The sequence below is a fragment of the Sinocyclocheilus grahami genome, unplaced genomic scaffold, assembly GCF_001515645.1.
Source record: "Sinocyclocheilus grahami isolate Dianchi unplaced genomic scaffold, SAMN03320097.WGS_v1.1 scaffold199.1, whole genome shotgun sequence".
In the NCBI taxonomy this organism is placed as follows: domain Eukaryota; kingdom Metazoa; phylum Chordata; class Actinopteri; order Cypriniformes; family Cyprinidae; genus Sinocyclocheilus; species Sinocyclocheilus grahami.
This window is the reverse complement of record NW_015505378.1, coordinates 1,230,608-1,249,467: the sequence shown is the minus strand read 5'-3', so window position 1 is coordinate 1,249,467 and position 18,860 is coordinate 1,230,608. Positions and strand designations below refer to the sequence as shown.

At 36.4% G+C, this 18,860-nt stretch overlaps 1 protein-coding gene across 1 annotated transcript; it reads left to right on the top strand.

Annotated features, from left to right (window-relative positions):
* The first annotated feature begins 1,118 nt into the window (after positions 1-1,118).
* LOC107595271 (UPF0583 protein C15orf59 homolog) lies at positions 1,119-10,407 on the top strand. The gene is made up of 2 exons (XM_016285622.1): positions 1,119-1,450; positions 9,778-10,407. The coding sequence occupies exons 1-2, from the start codon at positions 1,304-1,306 to the stop codon at positions 10,360-10,362; spliced, it is 732 nt and encodes a 243-aa protein (XP_016141108.1). The 5' UTR covers positions 1,119-1,303; the 3' UTR covers positions 10,363-10,407.
* The last annotated feature ends 8,453 nt before the right edge of the window (positions 10,408-18,860 follow it).

Below are 18,860 nucleotides of genomic sequence, written 5' to 3'. Positions count from 1 at the left end.
CAACTGAGGTGGCAATTGGTTGAAAAGATCTGAGCAGAGAGCAAGCTTGGAAGTGTACATGAATTGATGTGTTTGTCGGAAGTAGGATGGAAGTGACAGGACAAGGGTGAGTGGGACTAAAATGTAGTGTGTGTACGTTAGCAAGCATGAAAGAGGAGAGAAGAGTTATGGAAGAGAGATCATAGAGAACGAATGCGAGTGTTTGAGGGAGAGAGAGAGGGAAGGGGGAGGTTTCCTAAGTGCTTGAGCATCAGTGACTGATAGAGGACAACATTGCAAGAGAGGTGTTGGGCATGCATCCGTCTCTAGTGTTATCCGAGCGTGCTCCAATGGTGTAGGAGATATGCTGCACGGTAAGGGGGCACAGTGGGAAAAGCCTGGCAACTCTGTGGAAGCTTTTTATAGACATACGGAGCAGCAATAAATCCAAACGACATAAATTCTGGACAAAGCCACAAAAGCCAAGAGAAGACAAGCTACTGAAATTCTGCTGTGGGTTAGCTGAACTGGATGTCCGGAACTCTCTTTGTCTCAGGGTGATATGGTTCTTCATAGCAGTATCTGTCAGGATTGCCTCTGAGAGAAGCAATTTTTGGCTCGTCCTCCCAGGTGTCACATCGGATGTGTTCTTTTTCTGCCAGCTCGATTGGCAATGTGACTTGTTCTTACTATTCTTAGTGCACTTTTTGGATATATATATTCTTCACAGCAAATACTGATGGCTCCTGCACTGAAGGCTTTCTCGTCAATGGAAAACACACTTTATGGTATACGTTTTTGAAAAAGTGGAGTTGCTACAGAGGATGCATATGTAGATGTGGAGAAACAGTACAAAGATTGACAGATGTCCCACATAAGGAAATAGACTGACTTTCGGTATGTCACAAACCTCTCAAAGTAGAAACTCAAAAGGGTGTTTTATTTATTTACTTGCTAGCTGTCTTAAGAACAAAGCTTCTTTCATGCCAAAAATGATACCATTTGATTTAATTTTAACATCATACGGAAAAGATCAAAGCTTTGCTGAGAACTGTTTGTTTCAGTGCTGAAACTTTTCCAATTTTCTTGATGCTCTATTTCTTTTTGAAAGTTTTCCTTTTGAATTTACTGAGAAATACTACATATTCCTGGACTGATTTAAAAGTTTCCTAACATCAGCAAAAAACTATGCTAAGATGTTTGGACCAGAGAATGGGCCTTTCATTCAGATAGGATCAAACAATACTGTGGTGGGCTTCAGACATGAAGACCAGTGTCCAGTCCCCTCCTGGCTGCCGCTGCTGCTGTCGTCCCTATGTGAAGGATGTTTCACGGCACAGTGCTAGGACCATTTGAACCGAGCCAGAGCCCTGACCGGAGAGCAGAGATCCGCAGGCACATTAAGATGGTCATGGAACAGCTGGAGGAAGTTCTTGCTGAGCTCAAGGACGTGGCAAAAGAGCTCCGGGAGGTAAAGCACACATTACATGCCCGCTTTGAAGGTTAAAGGAGTGCTTTGTTAAAAGGCACAGACTGATGGGGAGATTTAGTGAGTGAAAGATTGTAGGCTTTAACCCAAGGATGTCCAACCCTGCTCCTGGAGGGCCAACCTACCCCAAACACACTTGCCTAGAAGTTTCTAGTAATTCTTAAGACCTTGATATGCTGATTCAGGTGTTTGATTAGGATTGCCCATTGCTGCAGGATCGTGGTCCTCCAGGAGCAGGATTGGACATCCCTGTAAGATTTGTATTTTTTGCCTTTATTTAGAAAGCATAGTATTCGCTGACAGGAAGCAAAGTGGGAGAGAGGTGGGGACGGGATCAGAAAAAAAATCCAGAGGTAGGACTTGAACTTTGGTCACTCAAAGTGTAACTGCACAACATGTCGGAGCAATGCCCACAAGGCTATCGGCTCTGACAGGACAAACCATTGTGCCCCTAAACAAGGCACTGATCTCTACATTCTGCCAGGTAACACCTGAAATATATTCAAGTACGCAAGTGTTTCTAGCTATGCATGATTTCATACGTTGCATTCCGAAATTTCTTGAAAGCAATTCATAGCACAACACAAGTCTCCATTAGCATTCTCAAAGTTGCTGTATCATTGTAAAAATGACACCCAAAGTTACCGAAACACCCTGTTGGTAACTCTATCACCACCTTGTGTGCTGGAGTTTGTTACCGTCTCAGTAACCCAGGAATGATGGGACTGTGATATTGTGCTGGCAAGCATTCACGTTAATGTTTAAGCAATTAATTAATGCATGCTTTCATAGAGTTTGTTTCTGGCCTAAACTCAACTACTGACTGATTAGTTCCTAACTGTACAAAAACCAATAGACACAACCACAGTGGGCACGTTTCATAAACATACTCAAGGTCACAAACACATTCATGCCCCTGTGATACGTTCACCTAGGGGCTGTTGACTGGACAGATTGTCACCCAAACAGCAACCAACAGATAGATTAACAAGGAGAAAGACTTGCAGGATGACACCCCCATACAAGCAAGATGTCATCTGTGATGCCTAATTATCACCAGGCGAATCGGACATTGGGCTAGCATGCGCAGGAGCGGATTTGATTTCCTCATCTTCTCATCTGTCAGCGTCTCATCTCTTTCCCAGTTATCTCCCTTTGTGCTGGGCGACAGCTTTCAACATTATGTGAGAGGACATCTCCTTAATTAATCTCTTTCCTCAGGTGGATATCTATCTGCCTCATTACTGTCTATGAGTCTATGAGTGTCCCAGACTGGCATTTGTCTCATCATCTCAGTCACAGCTCCGCTGGATTTGTCTCATTCGTCTCCTTGGCCAAGTTCAGGCATCACCGGTAGCTCTGCCACTCTTGCCTGAGTTAACACCTCCATCTGTCACTCACACCTTGCAGCAGAGCCTTATTGTTACTACTGACATCTTGTTATGGTTATTAGTTTTGCCACACGCTCATCTGTCTTTCAGCTGTCTCTTATTCCACGGATAACAGCCAAGAATTTGTCACGATTCGGAATTCTTTACTGCCAAGTGTAACCAGTACACTGCTCACTTACAGAAACTTGCTTGATCTACACACAGAATTATGATGTCTTATGTTCTTTTTGCATTTGTGTAATTCAATAATTTGGCTAATTTGATCATGCTCTCAGCTAGCAATAAAAGTGTAGTACTTTCAGCTCTGTTTCATAAATGTAATCACGTTTAAACCAATTCCGTAGAATTCTACCAATTTCTCGCCAAAAACAGCACATGCACAGATCCCATATGGGCCTTCTTTATATTCTATTGTTTAAATGAAATATCAACAATTCATTGTTTTTAACTGGACTGACTTTTATTTTCATTATTTATATTACAATGGTGTAAACAACATTGATCGGGAAGGAAATGTTGATATTTTTGAAAATGTTAGTTGCTAAGCTACAAGCTTCCAATAAGTTGTCAAGCTACACGTTTGAAAAAAGTTTTTTTTAAGTAAGTTTTGTAGTGTTGCTTTTTCAAAAGTGCTTGAGTACTAAAGTAGCTTGCACACTACTTTAAAATCCATTTAAACAACTTAAGAGGTGGCTTTATTTTAAATTATGTGACTAGACAATTAGTAATCAACATTGTAATAATCAAAATGAGTAATTAGCATATAAACTCAACAATTTGTATAAAACATACATTCAAATTATGATTAAACTAAAAAACACTTATGTAACTGAATCATTATGAGAAGTTAAAAAATGCTACCGTCACACTAAAGAATATAGTGAGTAGAACTAAGTTAGAAGAACTGTATTTCATCAGAATGCATGGCTACTATTAAATGTAGAAAGACATTTCCCCCATGCATAGTTAACTAGCCAAACCTTGAGCTCTTTTGGTAAACAGCGTTTCTTGCTGCTAACAAAACCAAGGCAACATTAGCTTATATAACATATACCTTGAATGTAAGTTGTTGTACCATGTAAGTTGCTTTGGATTGAAACGATTGCCAAATGCATAAATACACATGATAAGAAGATAGATATGATAATGTATATGGAGATTATTTTCAGAGCAAATATATAGTGAAGGCAGTGATACATGATGAAAAATGTATGAGGTTAGAATCTGTTTTTGAATCTAATGGTTTCTATCAGATGTTTTGGAGTTTCCAGCCAGCCTCCAGGTAAAAATCAATCGCATAAGAAGCCCAGTGGTGGTGATGGGTCTGTTTCCTACTGCTTTCAAATCAGGCTTCCTCTAAAAATTTGTCAAATGCTTGTTCTGACTCGCACTCTGTTCTAAACACACTGTTTAAAAGCCTTCTGGGAAGTTTAGGCAATTATCTGACTCTAAGACCAGGGGTTCTGCAGGTAAGATGACTGTGAGTCAAATCAGATAAAAAAAGGGTATGGGTTGTAACTTTTATAATGGCATGGGATTTGTTGCACCAGCTACTTAAGTAGATTTAGATAGGGGATCCAAACAATCCTCCAAATTGACTTTTTGTCTTTTGTTTATGCTTTAATTGGTCCTTTATTATAAGTTCTGAAACATATAACTTGTATATCTTATGTATTTTATAAAACATCTGATATAAATTGTTATAGTTCAGAATAGGAATAGATCTTTTGAAAAATGTGTTTAAAAATTTAAAATTATGAACACTCATATGATGCCAATCATGACAGTGGTTAGTAAATGGTGTTTTATTTTACATGGAGAGGGTAGCCTCACGCTATTTTGAGATCACATGACCAACAAGTATTTGGATCACTTCATTTTTGTAACCCACCATAATTGGACTCTGTCACCCGTGGAAGTAAATTAATCATGGTTGACTGTGAATAATGCCTTAAAAACGCCATTAGAAACGGAAAACAATTTGCATTACTGCTTCATCCACACCACTAGGGTTCAGTTTAAAGTCCAAGACAGCCACCATATTAAACAAAAATATTGAGTGATTTTTAAAGGGGTATATACAGGGCCTAAAATTGACACTCGCAAAGTGCCAGATTTGAGTACATATCAGCATTGGAAAAAAAATAACTCTATGGTTTAACGTTTGAAATGTTTGAAAGCAAAGAAAAAAACATTCATATTAGTATGGTAATTGTACTGTTGTTATTTAAAATAATAATAATAATATAATTATTATTGTAAAATGTCAGTTTAATAGTATATTTCTTCATATTATTTGTTTAATATTTAATATTATATATGTGACCCTGGACCACAAAACCAATCTTAAGTCGCTTAGATATATTTGTAGAAATTGTATGGGTCAAAATTATTGATTTTTCTTTAATGCCAAAAATCATTAGGATATTAAGTAAAGATCATGTTCCATGAAGATATTTTGTAAATTTCCTTCTGTAAATATATTAAAACTTAATTTTTGATTAGTAATATGCATAGCTAAAAACGTAATTTGGACAACTTTAAAGGCGATCTTCTCAATATTTTGATTTTTTTTGCACCCTCAGATTCCAGATTTTCAAATAGTTGTATCTCGGCCAAATATTGTCCTATTGTCCTAACAAACCATACATCAACGGAAAGCTTATTTATTCAGCTTTCAGGTAATGTATAAATCTCAATTTCGAAAAATTGACCCTTATGACTGGTTTTGTGGTCCAGGGTCACATATTATTATAATATTTGTTATTTTTTTGTAATTTGATGAAGTAAATAAATAAATATTATTAATAATAAAAATTGCAATTAGATGTGTTATCGCAAGTTGTTCTGCCTGTTTTTTAATGAAATAATACACATACAGTTTCTATGCATTTGGCAGCTTTTATCCAAGTAAACTTTATGCATCATGCATACCGTCATTGGAATGAATTCCCTTGGTGTTGGGAAGGTTACTTTGGAAATGGAATCAGGTTACAGATTACAAGTTACCCTATTTAAAATGTAATCAGTAGTGTAACTATTTCAATTACTTTATTAAAGCAATATAACTGATTACATTTGATTACTTTTTGATTACTTTTCTAAATTTCTAAAGAATGTTTTCAACTGTTAATCATCTTCAACCATTTAAACCAGGCAGGGTTAACCGTTACAGCAGTACTCAACACTGATTACTGTCAGACTTTCAAAATCCTTCATCACTTGAATTAAGATTATAATAATTTAATTCAAAAGCACAGCCACCACAAAAAAGACCACCTCTTTTTACTTTGAGATCATTCAGATTTTTTTTTAATTTTTACATTTTTAGCAATGGGATTTTTATCACTCACCATGGTGGAAACTCTCAGACAGGTTGTAGCCTTAAGCCACTTGTTATGCAGTGCCTCCTACAACAATCCCAACACATGGGGATTTCTATAGGTCACCATTTCTGCTTTGCAAGGTGTGCAAGGCTCCACAAGTCAAACCACCCTTCACAAGGTAGCAATTGTTTCAGCTGGTCCCAATCGAGCAGCACTCTGATCTCCAATCAGTTAGTGTGTGGTTGGCAGGAATGCATTAAACATGAACTGCCTGACAGCAGCGCACAGGGCACAACTAATACCTTCTCCAGACAGGAGCCTTTCAGTGGAGTCCCAAAAATGTATTTCTCTGATAACGGCATGGCACTTATTGTACCTGGCAGGGCTCGATACAGTATAAATTCGCAAATACAGTACATAATGTTTGTACAGTCCTTGCTTGTATGCACTGCAAAAAGCTTGGCATTGTTTGCGTATTGTGTGGGCTTTCGAGCAGCAGGCTTGGTGTGAATGGATATTCTGGCTGTTGAATGCCTGTCATTTGGGCTCTTCCTGTTTACGTTTGACTGCTCACTACCGAACTCCAACAGCCAAAAGCCTGTGGCTCGCCGCTGAATAGCCGGTCTGCTATATCATGAACTCCACATCCTGCGATTGAATGCGATGAGAAAGTTTTGCAACAGCAAAGCACTGAGCTCATCGAAATCAGAAGCAGCGAATTATAGAACAAGCTGTCATTAATAACTCTGATATTTCAATTCAAGCAGTGCTTTATCATCAAAATCCTGAGAAATCAAACATAACTGTGGCTTAAATAACATACTAAGCTGCTTAATATTGACAAGAGTTAACATAATGTCTTTGCAGCGCAGTCATATGATTTCATTGTGAAAAATATCTCGTCATATATAACAATTTACGTATGTTATAATCTGATTAAAATCTTCAGACAGACTTTATGATCTGCAGGGTCGCTACACCTGTGCTTTGTTTTGTCTCTGAATTGTGAACACTAGCCTCGAGACCCTGCTCAGAAAAAGAGCTGGGCAAAGCAAGAGAAGGAGTATTGATAAGCGTATGGTTGAGATCTTATGTAAGACGCAGTTACTAGCACAGCAGGAGGACAAATTCCCTTCAGCACAAACAGATACTAAATATTCCAATGCCAGTGGGTGAAATGGGGTGAGATGGAAAACATAAAGATGGAAACAGATATATATACTTATTACTCATTTATGGCTTAAGCTCAGCCACATGTACAGTATGAAAGTACAGACATTCTTCAGAAAATACTGTGGAATATCTTGGTCTTTTCAACAACACTCTAAGAAACTAGATGTTTGAAGTGCTAAATGGAATTCCAGTGTGTTCCTATGCGGTTGCCATTCAGAGAGATTTTTATTGCCGTTATAGGGTGTTCTGGGTGGCTGCTGGTGGTTTACTGGCCAGAGTTAAAAGAGTGCACCCCAAAATCTCTATAATATTCTGGTCAATAGATATGGCATACTGTAAGTTCCTACTTCAAATACAGGATTTTTACAGCACACTCTATCTTATATTTTGGTGAATTGGTGGCTAACTTGTATTAATTCAAATGGGTTTGTTTGTACATGTTTGTACAGTCTGCTTACACCCCACCAACCCAATCTCACAGGAAAATGTAATTATTTTACAAGGTGGTGATTTCATATGAATGAATTATGTAAATTGTATGAAGACGTACGATTTCTAGAAAAAATGTAAGCATGAAGGTCCACCCCTGACTCCACCTAACATTACATTACTGTCACTGGAGTTCAAGCAGATGGTACGAAAATGTACAAATGAGATCATACAAATTCGCCACTAATTGGCCAAAACATCATGGATTACCAGGTTAGGTTTAGTGGGGTCAAGAGTGGATCTTAATGTTTCGGGGGGTTTTTTTCCCCCTTAAATTTATAAATGTTCGTACAAATCACATCATACAAATTCTAAATCATGTCAAGTCATACTAAATCATGACCTCTTAAAATAGTTTGTGTTTGACTTTTATTGTCTACAAGGTGGAAATTGTAAGTCTGAGCACACCTAAGTTAGTGTGATGCCATAACCCATGTTATGCTTCTTGTTCTATTTATGTTATTAACTGCATCTGTCTATGTTTTTGAGCCAGAAGAAAAAGAGGGAAACCTGTAAATATTTAAAAGGGTCCTATTATGCTTTTCCACTTTAGTTAGTCTGTAATGATGTTGTTTGAGCATAAAAAAGATCTGCAAAGTTACAAAGCTCAAAGTCCAATTCAAAAGGAGATATTTTATTTAACAGAAATCACTTTTCAAAAACTACAACGAACGACTCGCTTGGACTACAACGCATATTTTCTGGGATTTGTGATATCACAAATATCGACGAATGGGACGAGACCTGGTTGAGCTGCACTAGATAAGGCAACAAGTGCTATTACCACTATGTCGGAGACACGCTAGCTTTCCCAAGGCAGACAAACTTAGAGTGGTTACAATCATCCGGGTTTAAATCGCGCTCAAATTGATTTGATTTTGACGCAATATTTACACTGAAGCTCGCAGGCGGCTATGATAAGGGGCATGACATTTCCCGACCACACGCCGAGTGCTGCCAATCACAACACACACTGGCCCAGCTAACCAATCACAGCACATTTCGTATTTCAGAAGGCGGCCTTCATTTGATACAGGAACTATTCGAGCCGTTCATGCCAGACTGGGGAGAGAGGTGTTGTAATAATGTAAAATATGTGAAACATAATGTGTTTTTTGAACAACCTAGTATGAGAGCCTGTTCTAGTACACCCCCAAAACAAAATCAAGACTTTGTAAAAGAGCACAATAGGACCCCTTTAATGTTCTGTTATAATGGGATTTAGAACAGCTTTTATATTGGTATTTTGGGGGTTTACATAATGCTGATCAGTGGAGATTTTGCTGATGTTGAGCATTGCTACATACAGTCCTGTATTTAATATGATATTACTGCTCAAATGCGAGCATAGTGATCTACTTTTTCTTGTACTTCCTGCCAAAATCATGTTATATATAATAATAAAATAGTATATTTAGCATGCTAGTAGTAAACTGAAAGAGCTTCAGCATGTCTCAGTTTTCCGTTACAGTTTCCACTACACAAAAGATCTGAGTTGAGTTTACATGGCAATTTCATGGATTCAGGAAGCAACTGAAATAAAGAGATAATTGAACCAAAAAGTTAAAATTCTGTCATTTCCTCACTGTCATATCTGTCAGGATTCTGGACTGTTCTGTGTCGTGTTTTGCCCGTTTCTGGTCCTTTGTTTCCTCGTGACTCCAGCGTGTTCCTTCAACAGCGTAGCATGACAATATCGTTCCAAATCTGTATGACTTTTCTTTTTCTGAGGAACACAAGCAGATCAGACCCAACTGATATTGCATGGACACATTATATTGTATTAAAGAAAGAAAGTGAAACAGGTTTGAGAAGACTGTGAGGTTGAGGAAGTGATGACAGAATTGTCATTTTTGGGTGAACTAAGATTCGGATGTTATAAGGGCTTTTTCCAGACATGTACTCAATATTCTCTTTTTCTTCTATTCAGGTTGTGGCACAAATTGACAAGTTAACATCAGATATCGACCTCGACTCAGACGATGACCTGACACTAGTGTGTTGCAGCGAGGACCGTGGTGACCTCTTGCACAATGAGACATTATCTGACAACCACTTACTACACAACCCTCTGCTAGACACGGTCCGCAACCCAAACACAGCCAAGAAACAAGAATTGGAGCTCTACCGCAGGAGCTGTGGAGACTTGCCTGCCCTCAATGGACCATTAAAGGCCTCAAAAAGCCCTAAAGCCTCCTGGCTCTTTGGATCTGGAGGACAGCTCCATTACTATGACAAGACGCTATATCACGCGTTGTGCTGTGACGATGATGATTACGACGAAGATAGAGGTGGTATGAGATCATTAAGGCTGTCGTCCACCGATTCTGTGTTTTCGTCTTCACCTCCGAGGTTTCTGACGCCCAGATGTAATCGTAAGACTTACTCCAGCCCGGACTCGAAGAAAAGAGCTCTCCGTAGCTGCAGTACGCAAACTGTTTCCGATAAAAGCACACAAACTCACTTCCCATACATTCCAGCCAAGCAAAGAGCTTCAAGTGACTACAAGAACTGAAACTTTCTGCAAGCGCCCCTAAATGAAACATCTGTCATTAATTTTTCACCCTCATGCTGCTCTGAAACCATATGACTTTCCTTCTTCTGTGGAATGCAGAAGTTGATTTTTTTTCTGCTATAATAGAAGTGAAGCTGCAAAATGACAAAAACAATAACAACAACATAAAAGTAGTCCATATGACTCATCCACTCTTCTGAATGTACACTACTGGTCAAAAGTTTGGAATAATTAAAGGCAGGGTGGGTGATTTGGTTCAAAGCATTTTTTGTTATGCTGGTTGAAAGTCTCTTCACATCCCGATAGCAATGTAGTTGTGCATTTATATCGTATAGGAAGGCATAGGACCATAAAATGTTCATCCAATCATATTGCTCAGTCCCAGGCTGTCCTACCTGCCTGTCAGCGTATGTATTTGCATATCTCCACGCACCCTGTTCACACAGACGTGAAACGTCATCAGCGCGTTCCATTAAGCTACTGCAGACCGAGCGAGGAAGGGTTATTACTGTAACATTATGCTCTTTTTACTGTAATGTTTTCTCTCCGGTGAATGAGACGTGAGGTAATCTGACAACGTTGCATTCAACCCTGTGTATCACAGTTCCCACAAAAATATTAAACAACAAAAATAGCTTTCAGCACTGATGATAATAAGACATATTTCTTGAGCAGTAAATTAGCATATATTATATTGATTTCTGAAGGATCGTGTGACACTGAAGACTGGTGTAATGATGCTGAAAGTTCAGCTTTGATCACAGGAATAAAATACATCTTAAATTATAGTAATATAGAAAGTTATTTTAAATTACAATATTACTGTTTTTACTGTATTTTTCACCATATAAATGCAATTTGTGAGCATAAGAAACCTCTTTCAAAAGCATTAAAAAAAGCATAGTTATTCCAAACTTTTGATTTATAGTGTGTTTGTTTGGTTTGAGAGCCAAATATGAGTTATTCACCAAAAATCTTAGCACTGGCAGTCCTTGATGCATTCATAAAGTAGTGATTTCTGATCTATGAACTCTTCTATAAAGTCATTGTTTTGTTGGGTCTTTTCAGCGAACATGACCGAAACCAGTCTGAATGATTCGTTCTTAAATCAGAGCTAATATTTGAACAATATTTTCATGATGCTTTTGTCCTTTTTGAAGCTTAAATAATGGAAAAGCGTGATCAAAATATCTCCTTTGTGTTAATATCTCCACACGAGGGTGAATAAATGAACAGAATTTTCATTTTGGGGTGAACTAATCGTTTAAATTAGTTTGAAATGTTTTTGAAGTGTGTCATCTGTATTTATGTAATGTTTAGGTCGATACCTAATGATAATGAATTACTGCCATGGAAAAACCTCTGTTCTCATGGAGCTTGCAAAGAACAATTTAAACATCATTTGGATTCATTATGAGGGAATATGCCAATATCAAAACAATCATGCATCTCGGCAGAACATTAACACCAGTCCAAAGCCCCCTAAAGAGTGAGAATTGGTTTCAGTCACACCCACACTACGCAGTAAATAGACAGAGTTAAATTAAGCGAGTGGTACACTTCCCCAAAGAATGTGCTTTATATTAAGCTGATTTTTCTGAAAACAAAACCCCCCAAGTAAATTATGAATAAAATGATGAATACAAGTTTCTGGCAGATGCTTCATTCTGAACCATCTTCCTCTCACCAGGTCATTAATTAAACTGCTTTTCCTGTGATGTATGCACAGATTTGTCATAGTAACCATGAGTATGACAATACTGCTGCATTAGCCATTGTCACTAAAACAGAAATAAACAAAACGACAGAAAAGCTTCATACAGTGTTTAAAGAAGATCCATTTATTAGTGGTGGTTGCTAAAGCTCATATTTGCATATAAGGCTCGTATAGGATCATTACTGCCATAATTAGGGTTAATGATTTGAAGAATCCTCTAACTGTGTTACATTTAGCTGTGCAGCTCATACTGCAAGGTTTGTAATACAAACTTGATGCCTCAAATAGTGTGCTATTACTTTTCTAAGCGATCAGATTCTTGCACTGTAGACAGTAAAAATACGTTCTAAAAACACTGGGTTAAAAACAACCCAATTTGGGTTGTTATTAACCCAAGGGCTGGGTAAATATAAGACAGAACCCATCTTGGGTTAAATTTACCCAGCAAATTGGGTTGATTTAACCCAGCTAACGGGTTTATTCATTTTTACAATATTACTAGTTAATTTTTTACTTCATACATTAAATCATGTTTACAGATTAACTTAAATCCTCTAAACTTTTCTAAAATACTCCACACAAAACCACTGGTTTGCATGATAACTTCCTTTATTTTCCTTTATTTATCATTTACAGCATTGTTTATATCGTTTTTAATAGGCTATACATATTGCCTATATTTAAACTCGTTTAACAAACATTAGAAGAAAAATTCAACATTAAACAGAAGTAATTCAGTTTGTGATCGACCAGTCTCTGTTATTCTGTTTCCACCGTAACGGCGCTGGTTCTCGTGCCCGAGCTGGAGTCGTGTTCGGCGGGGAACTGCTAACGGACCGCCGCCCTGCGTTTCACTCTAGACGAAACATGCTGTGACTCCATAACCTGCCAATAAACAAACAATAAACAGCTCTGAGGACATGTTTTAACATCCAAAGTATTATATTCGGTATCTTTATGAATAAAATCGTTTATAATCGTTTTATGCAAAGCATCAGGCTTTTCCATCACGCGAAAAGACCCGTTCATCACACTAAAAGATCACACACGTTAAAGGTGATTCACACCGCGCGCCTGTATGTTGCTCTGCATAAAATTGAACGATATACAGTAACTATTTTATAGATAAAATAAAATGTACACAAACCTGTATTTTACCGAAGAATGCATCAATTCGATGGCGCTTAGAACTACTCTATCGTGAAGAGAAGACGCAAAATCCCCGCGATAAATAACTCAACCGCTGGGTTAGCCTACATCTGACCCAGGATCTGAGTAACACACAAACTACCCAAACATTGAGTTGTTATGTCTGACACAGGAGCGGAGTAACACAAAAACTAACCCAAACACTGAAAAAATAACCCAGGATTTTTTAGAGTGTACTAAAATATCTGTAGACTTCTTTTATCTAGTCATCAGAATAAATAAAACAAACAAACAAACAAAAAAAAATTGGAGGTGAGCTCTTTTGATTTGAGCCAGTAAGAAACCACTTAAAAACTGCATAACAACATGCTACAGCCCTCTCAGAACATTGAACAACCAAATAACAACGTCCAGGCAACCACCACTCACATTTTCTCTACAAAATGTATAAATCGGATTATTTTTTAACAGCTATAAATAACCCCTTTTGTGTTCTGCTGAAGAAAGAAATAACATTTTCAAAAGATACGGCTAAATAAATGACAACAGCATTTTCATTTTTGAGCGTACCGTCCCTTTAAGCCTTATTTTATAAGGATAAAATGCCCAGCGATGTCTGTAATCATAGTGTCGACAATACAGCGGACCAGCCAGAGGAAATTAATTAAGAGACAAGATTCACTGTCCATAGTGTCAAACACATTAGCCGTGCAATATCTGAACTTTGACATTGCGGGCTCATTCCTTCAAAAGACCTCACAAGGCCGTGATCTGAGTTCATCTGTCAGTGTGAGTGAAGTAATTTAATTGGAGTCTAAATCATAAAGCTTTACCTCAGGCTCATTTCAACTGGAGATGGCTGTTATGCAATCATCTATAATAAAAAGCCAATCACTGAAACTGCCTTCAAGGGACACTGTGCAGATCTTTTTATGGAATACCTTTTAATCCTCTATACAAGTAGAGACCAATTATCTTCAACACAAGGTTGAAGATTAGAGTCTTACAGGAATAGAAAATTGAAATTTAAAAAAAATGAAAATTGCCATTTACCACTGTTAAAAACATAAAAAAGTTATATTATTTTTATTCATGTGGTAACATTGAAATGATCTGGAATTAATATTATTTTATTAATAATAATGTTGTTTTTTATAAATTTTTATTAATCTTATTTAATCAACCTGACTACATTTCTTTACACTGCAATTTTAGTATCTAGAGTCTGTTTTAGTATTAGTATTAATCGTTTTTGTTAATATTTTAGATTTGATTTTGTATTATTTTTAGTTTTTTATTTTTATTTTTTTGTTACATGTTTTTATTTTATTTTATTAAATATTTTAGATTCATTTTTTATCAAAATAGTCATATATATTATATATATGTATAGATACATACGTACATAATGTTAAGTAATGCAATATTTTCTATGGTTTTAGTTTTAGTTAATGACAAGACCTCTAGTTTCCACCGTTCAAAGTAATTTTTAAGGGTCAGATCAGACAGAAATAGCAACTGTTGTTTCACAATTTTGCATACTGCTTACGGAGTCTTCTCTTTTAAACCAAAATACATTATAACCAGCCTCCTGTTCATGCTGCTTTTGTCAGATTTCCTTCCACTAGGGGATCCTTTCTACTGATACTGGATTATTGCAGTTGCTGTTAAAATGGTTGCACTCAATAGTGATTATATTCGGTAGACTGTGGAAGTTGCTTCCATGGCAAGGTCTTCCAACAAGATGCAGGGCCTGCCTGCAATGTGGCACTGTTTTGAAACGGTTTGAGCTGAGACTTGCTCTGTGAGAGTCAGTCCTGTGACAGAACATGGAGCTCTACTAGACAGTTGTTTCAGACTACATGCTGACATGGTGTAAACATCTTTACGCTTATACTGACCTTGCTGAGCTCAGTAGTTTAAATGGGAAAAAATCATAGAGAATATTTGATTAAGTTAAAATTAGGCTTTGTAATAAAGTCAGCATGAAATTAAAATTCATCTATTTTCAAAATGCATGTTGTTGATCTTTCAAATGTATTCATCCATATTTTTCACTTTTCTTGATCTTATTTTTCACTTTTTCTTGACACCACTTTTTTTGAAAAAAAGTCGGAATTGTGAGATTTAAATTTGCAATTGTGAAAAAAAGTTGGAATTGTGAGATATAAATTTGCAATTGTGAGGAAAAAAGTTGCAATTGTGAGATATAAATTTGCAATTGTGAGAAAAAAAAAGTCGGAACTGTGAGATAAAAATGCGCAATTGTGAGAAGTCAGAATTGTGAGATAAAAAGTTACAACTACCATTTTTATTTTTTAATTCTGTGGTGGAATTACTTTTTCATTTATTTATTTTTTGTCTCATGGCGGAGACTGACTTCCATAGTTTAGTTAGTACAAGAACTTGAGCTATCAAATGTAATGTACCATGCTGTAAGGCTAAATTGGTCGTATAGAAACTTACTAAAACAGAAACTTTCCTTCCTCTTTCCTATCATCCCTGTGTTAATAATGATAATTGTGGCATCATTGGGCAAGGCCCCTCATGATATTAAGCTTTCTTATGAAGATAATGATACTTATAACTAATACAATTAGTTGTATCCCAGTCACTAATCTCTTCATGCACATGGGGACAGACTGGGACAAAAGTTTTAATGGGGTCGCTTGTAATCAAACCCATTAGCTTCTCCCTCATTCATTGAGTTTCCTGATTGACACATAATGTTCATTTATTCCATATATAACGATCCCTTAATGCAGGTTTCTAGGCTCTTCAGAATGCTTATATTCAATTCTCATCAGACCTCTGCAGACAAGGTCTTGAGCCTAATTAATCTAATTAAAGAATCCATTCCTCAGCCTCTTCATTAATTAAGCTGTTGCCGTATGATGTGAATGTAAAGTGATCTTAAATGGTTGCACTCAATAGTGATTATATTCGGTAGACTGTGGAAGTTGCTTCCATGGCAAGGTCTTCCAACAAGATGCAGGGCCTGCCTGCAATGTGGCACTGTTTTGAAACGGTTTGAGCTGAGACTTGCTCTGTGAGAGTCAGTCCTGTGACAGAACATGGAGCTCTACTAGACAGTTGTTTCAGACTACATGCTGACATGGTGTAAACATCTTTACGCTTATACTGACCTTGCTGAGCTCAGTAGTTTAAATGGGAAAAAATCATAGAGAATATTTGATTAAGTTAAAATTAGGCTTTGTAATAAAGTCAGCATGAAATTAAAATTCATCTATTTTCAAAATGCATGTTGTTGATCTTTCAAATGTATTCATCCATATTTTTCACTTTTCTTGATCTTATTTTTCACTTTTTCTTGACACCACTTTTTTTGAAAAAAAGTCGGAATTGTGAGATTTAAATTTGCAATTGTGAAAAAAAGTTGGAATTGTGAGATATAAATTTGCAATTGTGAGAAAAAAAAAGTCGGAACTGTGAGATAAAAATGCGCAATTGTGAGAAGTCAGAATTGTGAGATAAAAAGTTACAACTACCATTTTTATTTTTTAATTCTGTGGTGGAATTACTTTTTCATTTATTTATTTTTTGTCTCATGGCGGAGACTGACTTCCATAGTTTAGTTAGTACAAGAACTTGAGCTATCAAATGTAATGTACCATGCTGTAAGGCTAAATTGGTCGTATAGAAACTTACTAAAACAGAAACTTTCCTTCCTCTTTCCTATCATCCCTGTGTTAATAATGATAATTGTGGCATCATTGGGCAAGGCCCCTCATGATATTAAGCTTTCTTATGAAGATAATGATACTTATAACTAATACAATTAGTTGTATCCCAGTCACTAATCTCTTCATGCACATGGGGACAGACTGGGACAAAAGTTTTAATGGGGTCGCTTGTAATCAAACCCATTAGCTTCTCCCTCATTCATTGAGTTTCCTGATTGACACATAATGTTCATTTATTCCATATATAACGATCCCTTAATGCAGGTTTCTAGGCTCTTCAGAATGCTTATATTCAATTCTCATCAGACCTCTGCAGACAAGGTCTTGAGCCTAATTAATCTAATTAAAGAATCCATTCCTCAGCCTCTTCATTAATTAAGCTGTTGCCGTATGATGTGAATGTAAAGTGATCTTACTGGAAGAGACTCCATCAAGCATCACATCGCAAACACGCTGCACAATACACTCATGGACTCTCATACTTTCCTAACAGTAAGTACTGTGACTGAGAAAAGGGCTAGTTTCAAGGATGGCAACATTCAAGCTTCAAAAAGAACGCAAAAGTAAACAGCCATGAGACTATGTGAAGAACAAAATTATACTTTCTCTTAAAACTTCTGCAGACAAAAACCAATAATGTCTCAAAGTCTTCACATTTGCCAAGATAATAAAATTTGTCATCAAAAATCCGGAATTTCTCATCAAATTAATTTTACAATCATTTTTTTTAATTTATTAATTTATTTTTAAATATATATATATATATATATATATATATATATATATATATGTTAAATATACACACACACACACACACACACACAGGTAAATACATATAAAAATGTTTTATATATTAAATAGTCTTTTAAATAATATTAAAATAAAACACACCTAACGTTACAGAGTGCACGGGCCTACATAAAGAAGTCTAGTAGGTTTAACTAGCACGTGTGCGTTCTTTCACTGCATGATTCAGTATTAAAATGCATGAAGAATGATCAGAAAATTCAAAATATGGGGGCAGAAAATGAATATATTTATATCATTTCATATAGTTAAACAATAGCTATCACACGAAGATTGAGCGCCGTTTTTTTGCTCCAAAAATCAGCATGATTACAAATGTGATTTTATACAAGTTTAACAAACAAAAAGTTAATATTAAGTGACTTACGTTTTAGACAGCATACTGTTTTTGTTCTATTTCGCCAACAGAAATAATTCTAAACACAGCCACCTGCATTTATTTGTGAAATAGCCTTTGTTATAGGGGTGTGTGATATATATAGTTTGCAATGATATGGTAATTGTTGTTTTAACGATGTGCGATTTGACATTATCGAGTATATTGCAAAAATCAAACAAAACACACCTAACGTTACAGAGTGCACGGGCCTACATAAAGAAGTCTAGTAGGTTTAACTAGCACGTGTGCGTTCTTTCACTGCATGATTCAGTATTAAAATGCATGAAGAATGATCAGAAAATTCAAAATATGGGGGCAGAAAATGAATATATTTATATCATTTCATATAGTTAAACAATAGCTATCACACGAAGATTGAGCGCCGTTTTTTTGCTCCAAAAATCAGCATGATTACAAATGTGATTTTATACAACAGTTTAACAAACAAGAAGTTAATATTAAGTGACTTACGTTTTAGACAGCATACTGTTTTTGTTCTATTTCGCCAACAGAAATAATTCTAAACACAGCCACAGCACTGTTTTGCATCTCTGAGAAACATGACGGTGTTTCGTTCCTGAATGAATCAATCATTTAAATTTTAAATGAATCTTATATTTTAAATGATTCGGTTCAATCGCAATGATTCACTTATTAACTGTGACTTGATGCCACCTGCTGGCGGTTTTAATTTCACATTTAAAGTAAAAAAAAAAAAAATTCTAATATCAGTGATCATCAA

Excerpts from the sequence above, each read along its gene's own strand:
- LOC107595271 (XM_016285622.1), top strand. The coding sequence starts at position 1,304 with ATGTTTCACGGCACAGTGCTAGGACCATTTGAACCGAGCCAGAGCCCT. Across the intron at positions 1,451-9,777 it reads TGGCAAAAGAGCTCCGGGAG|GTTGTGGCACAAATTGACAA; the intron begins GTAAAGCACACA and ends TCTTCTATTCAG.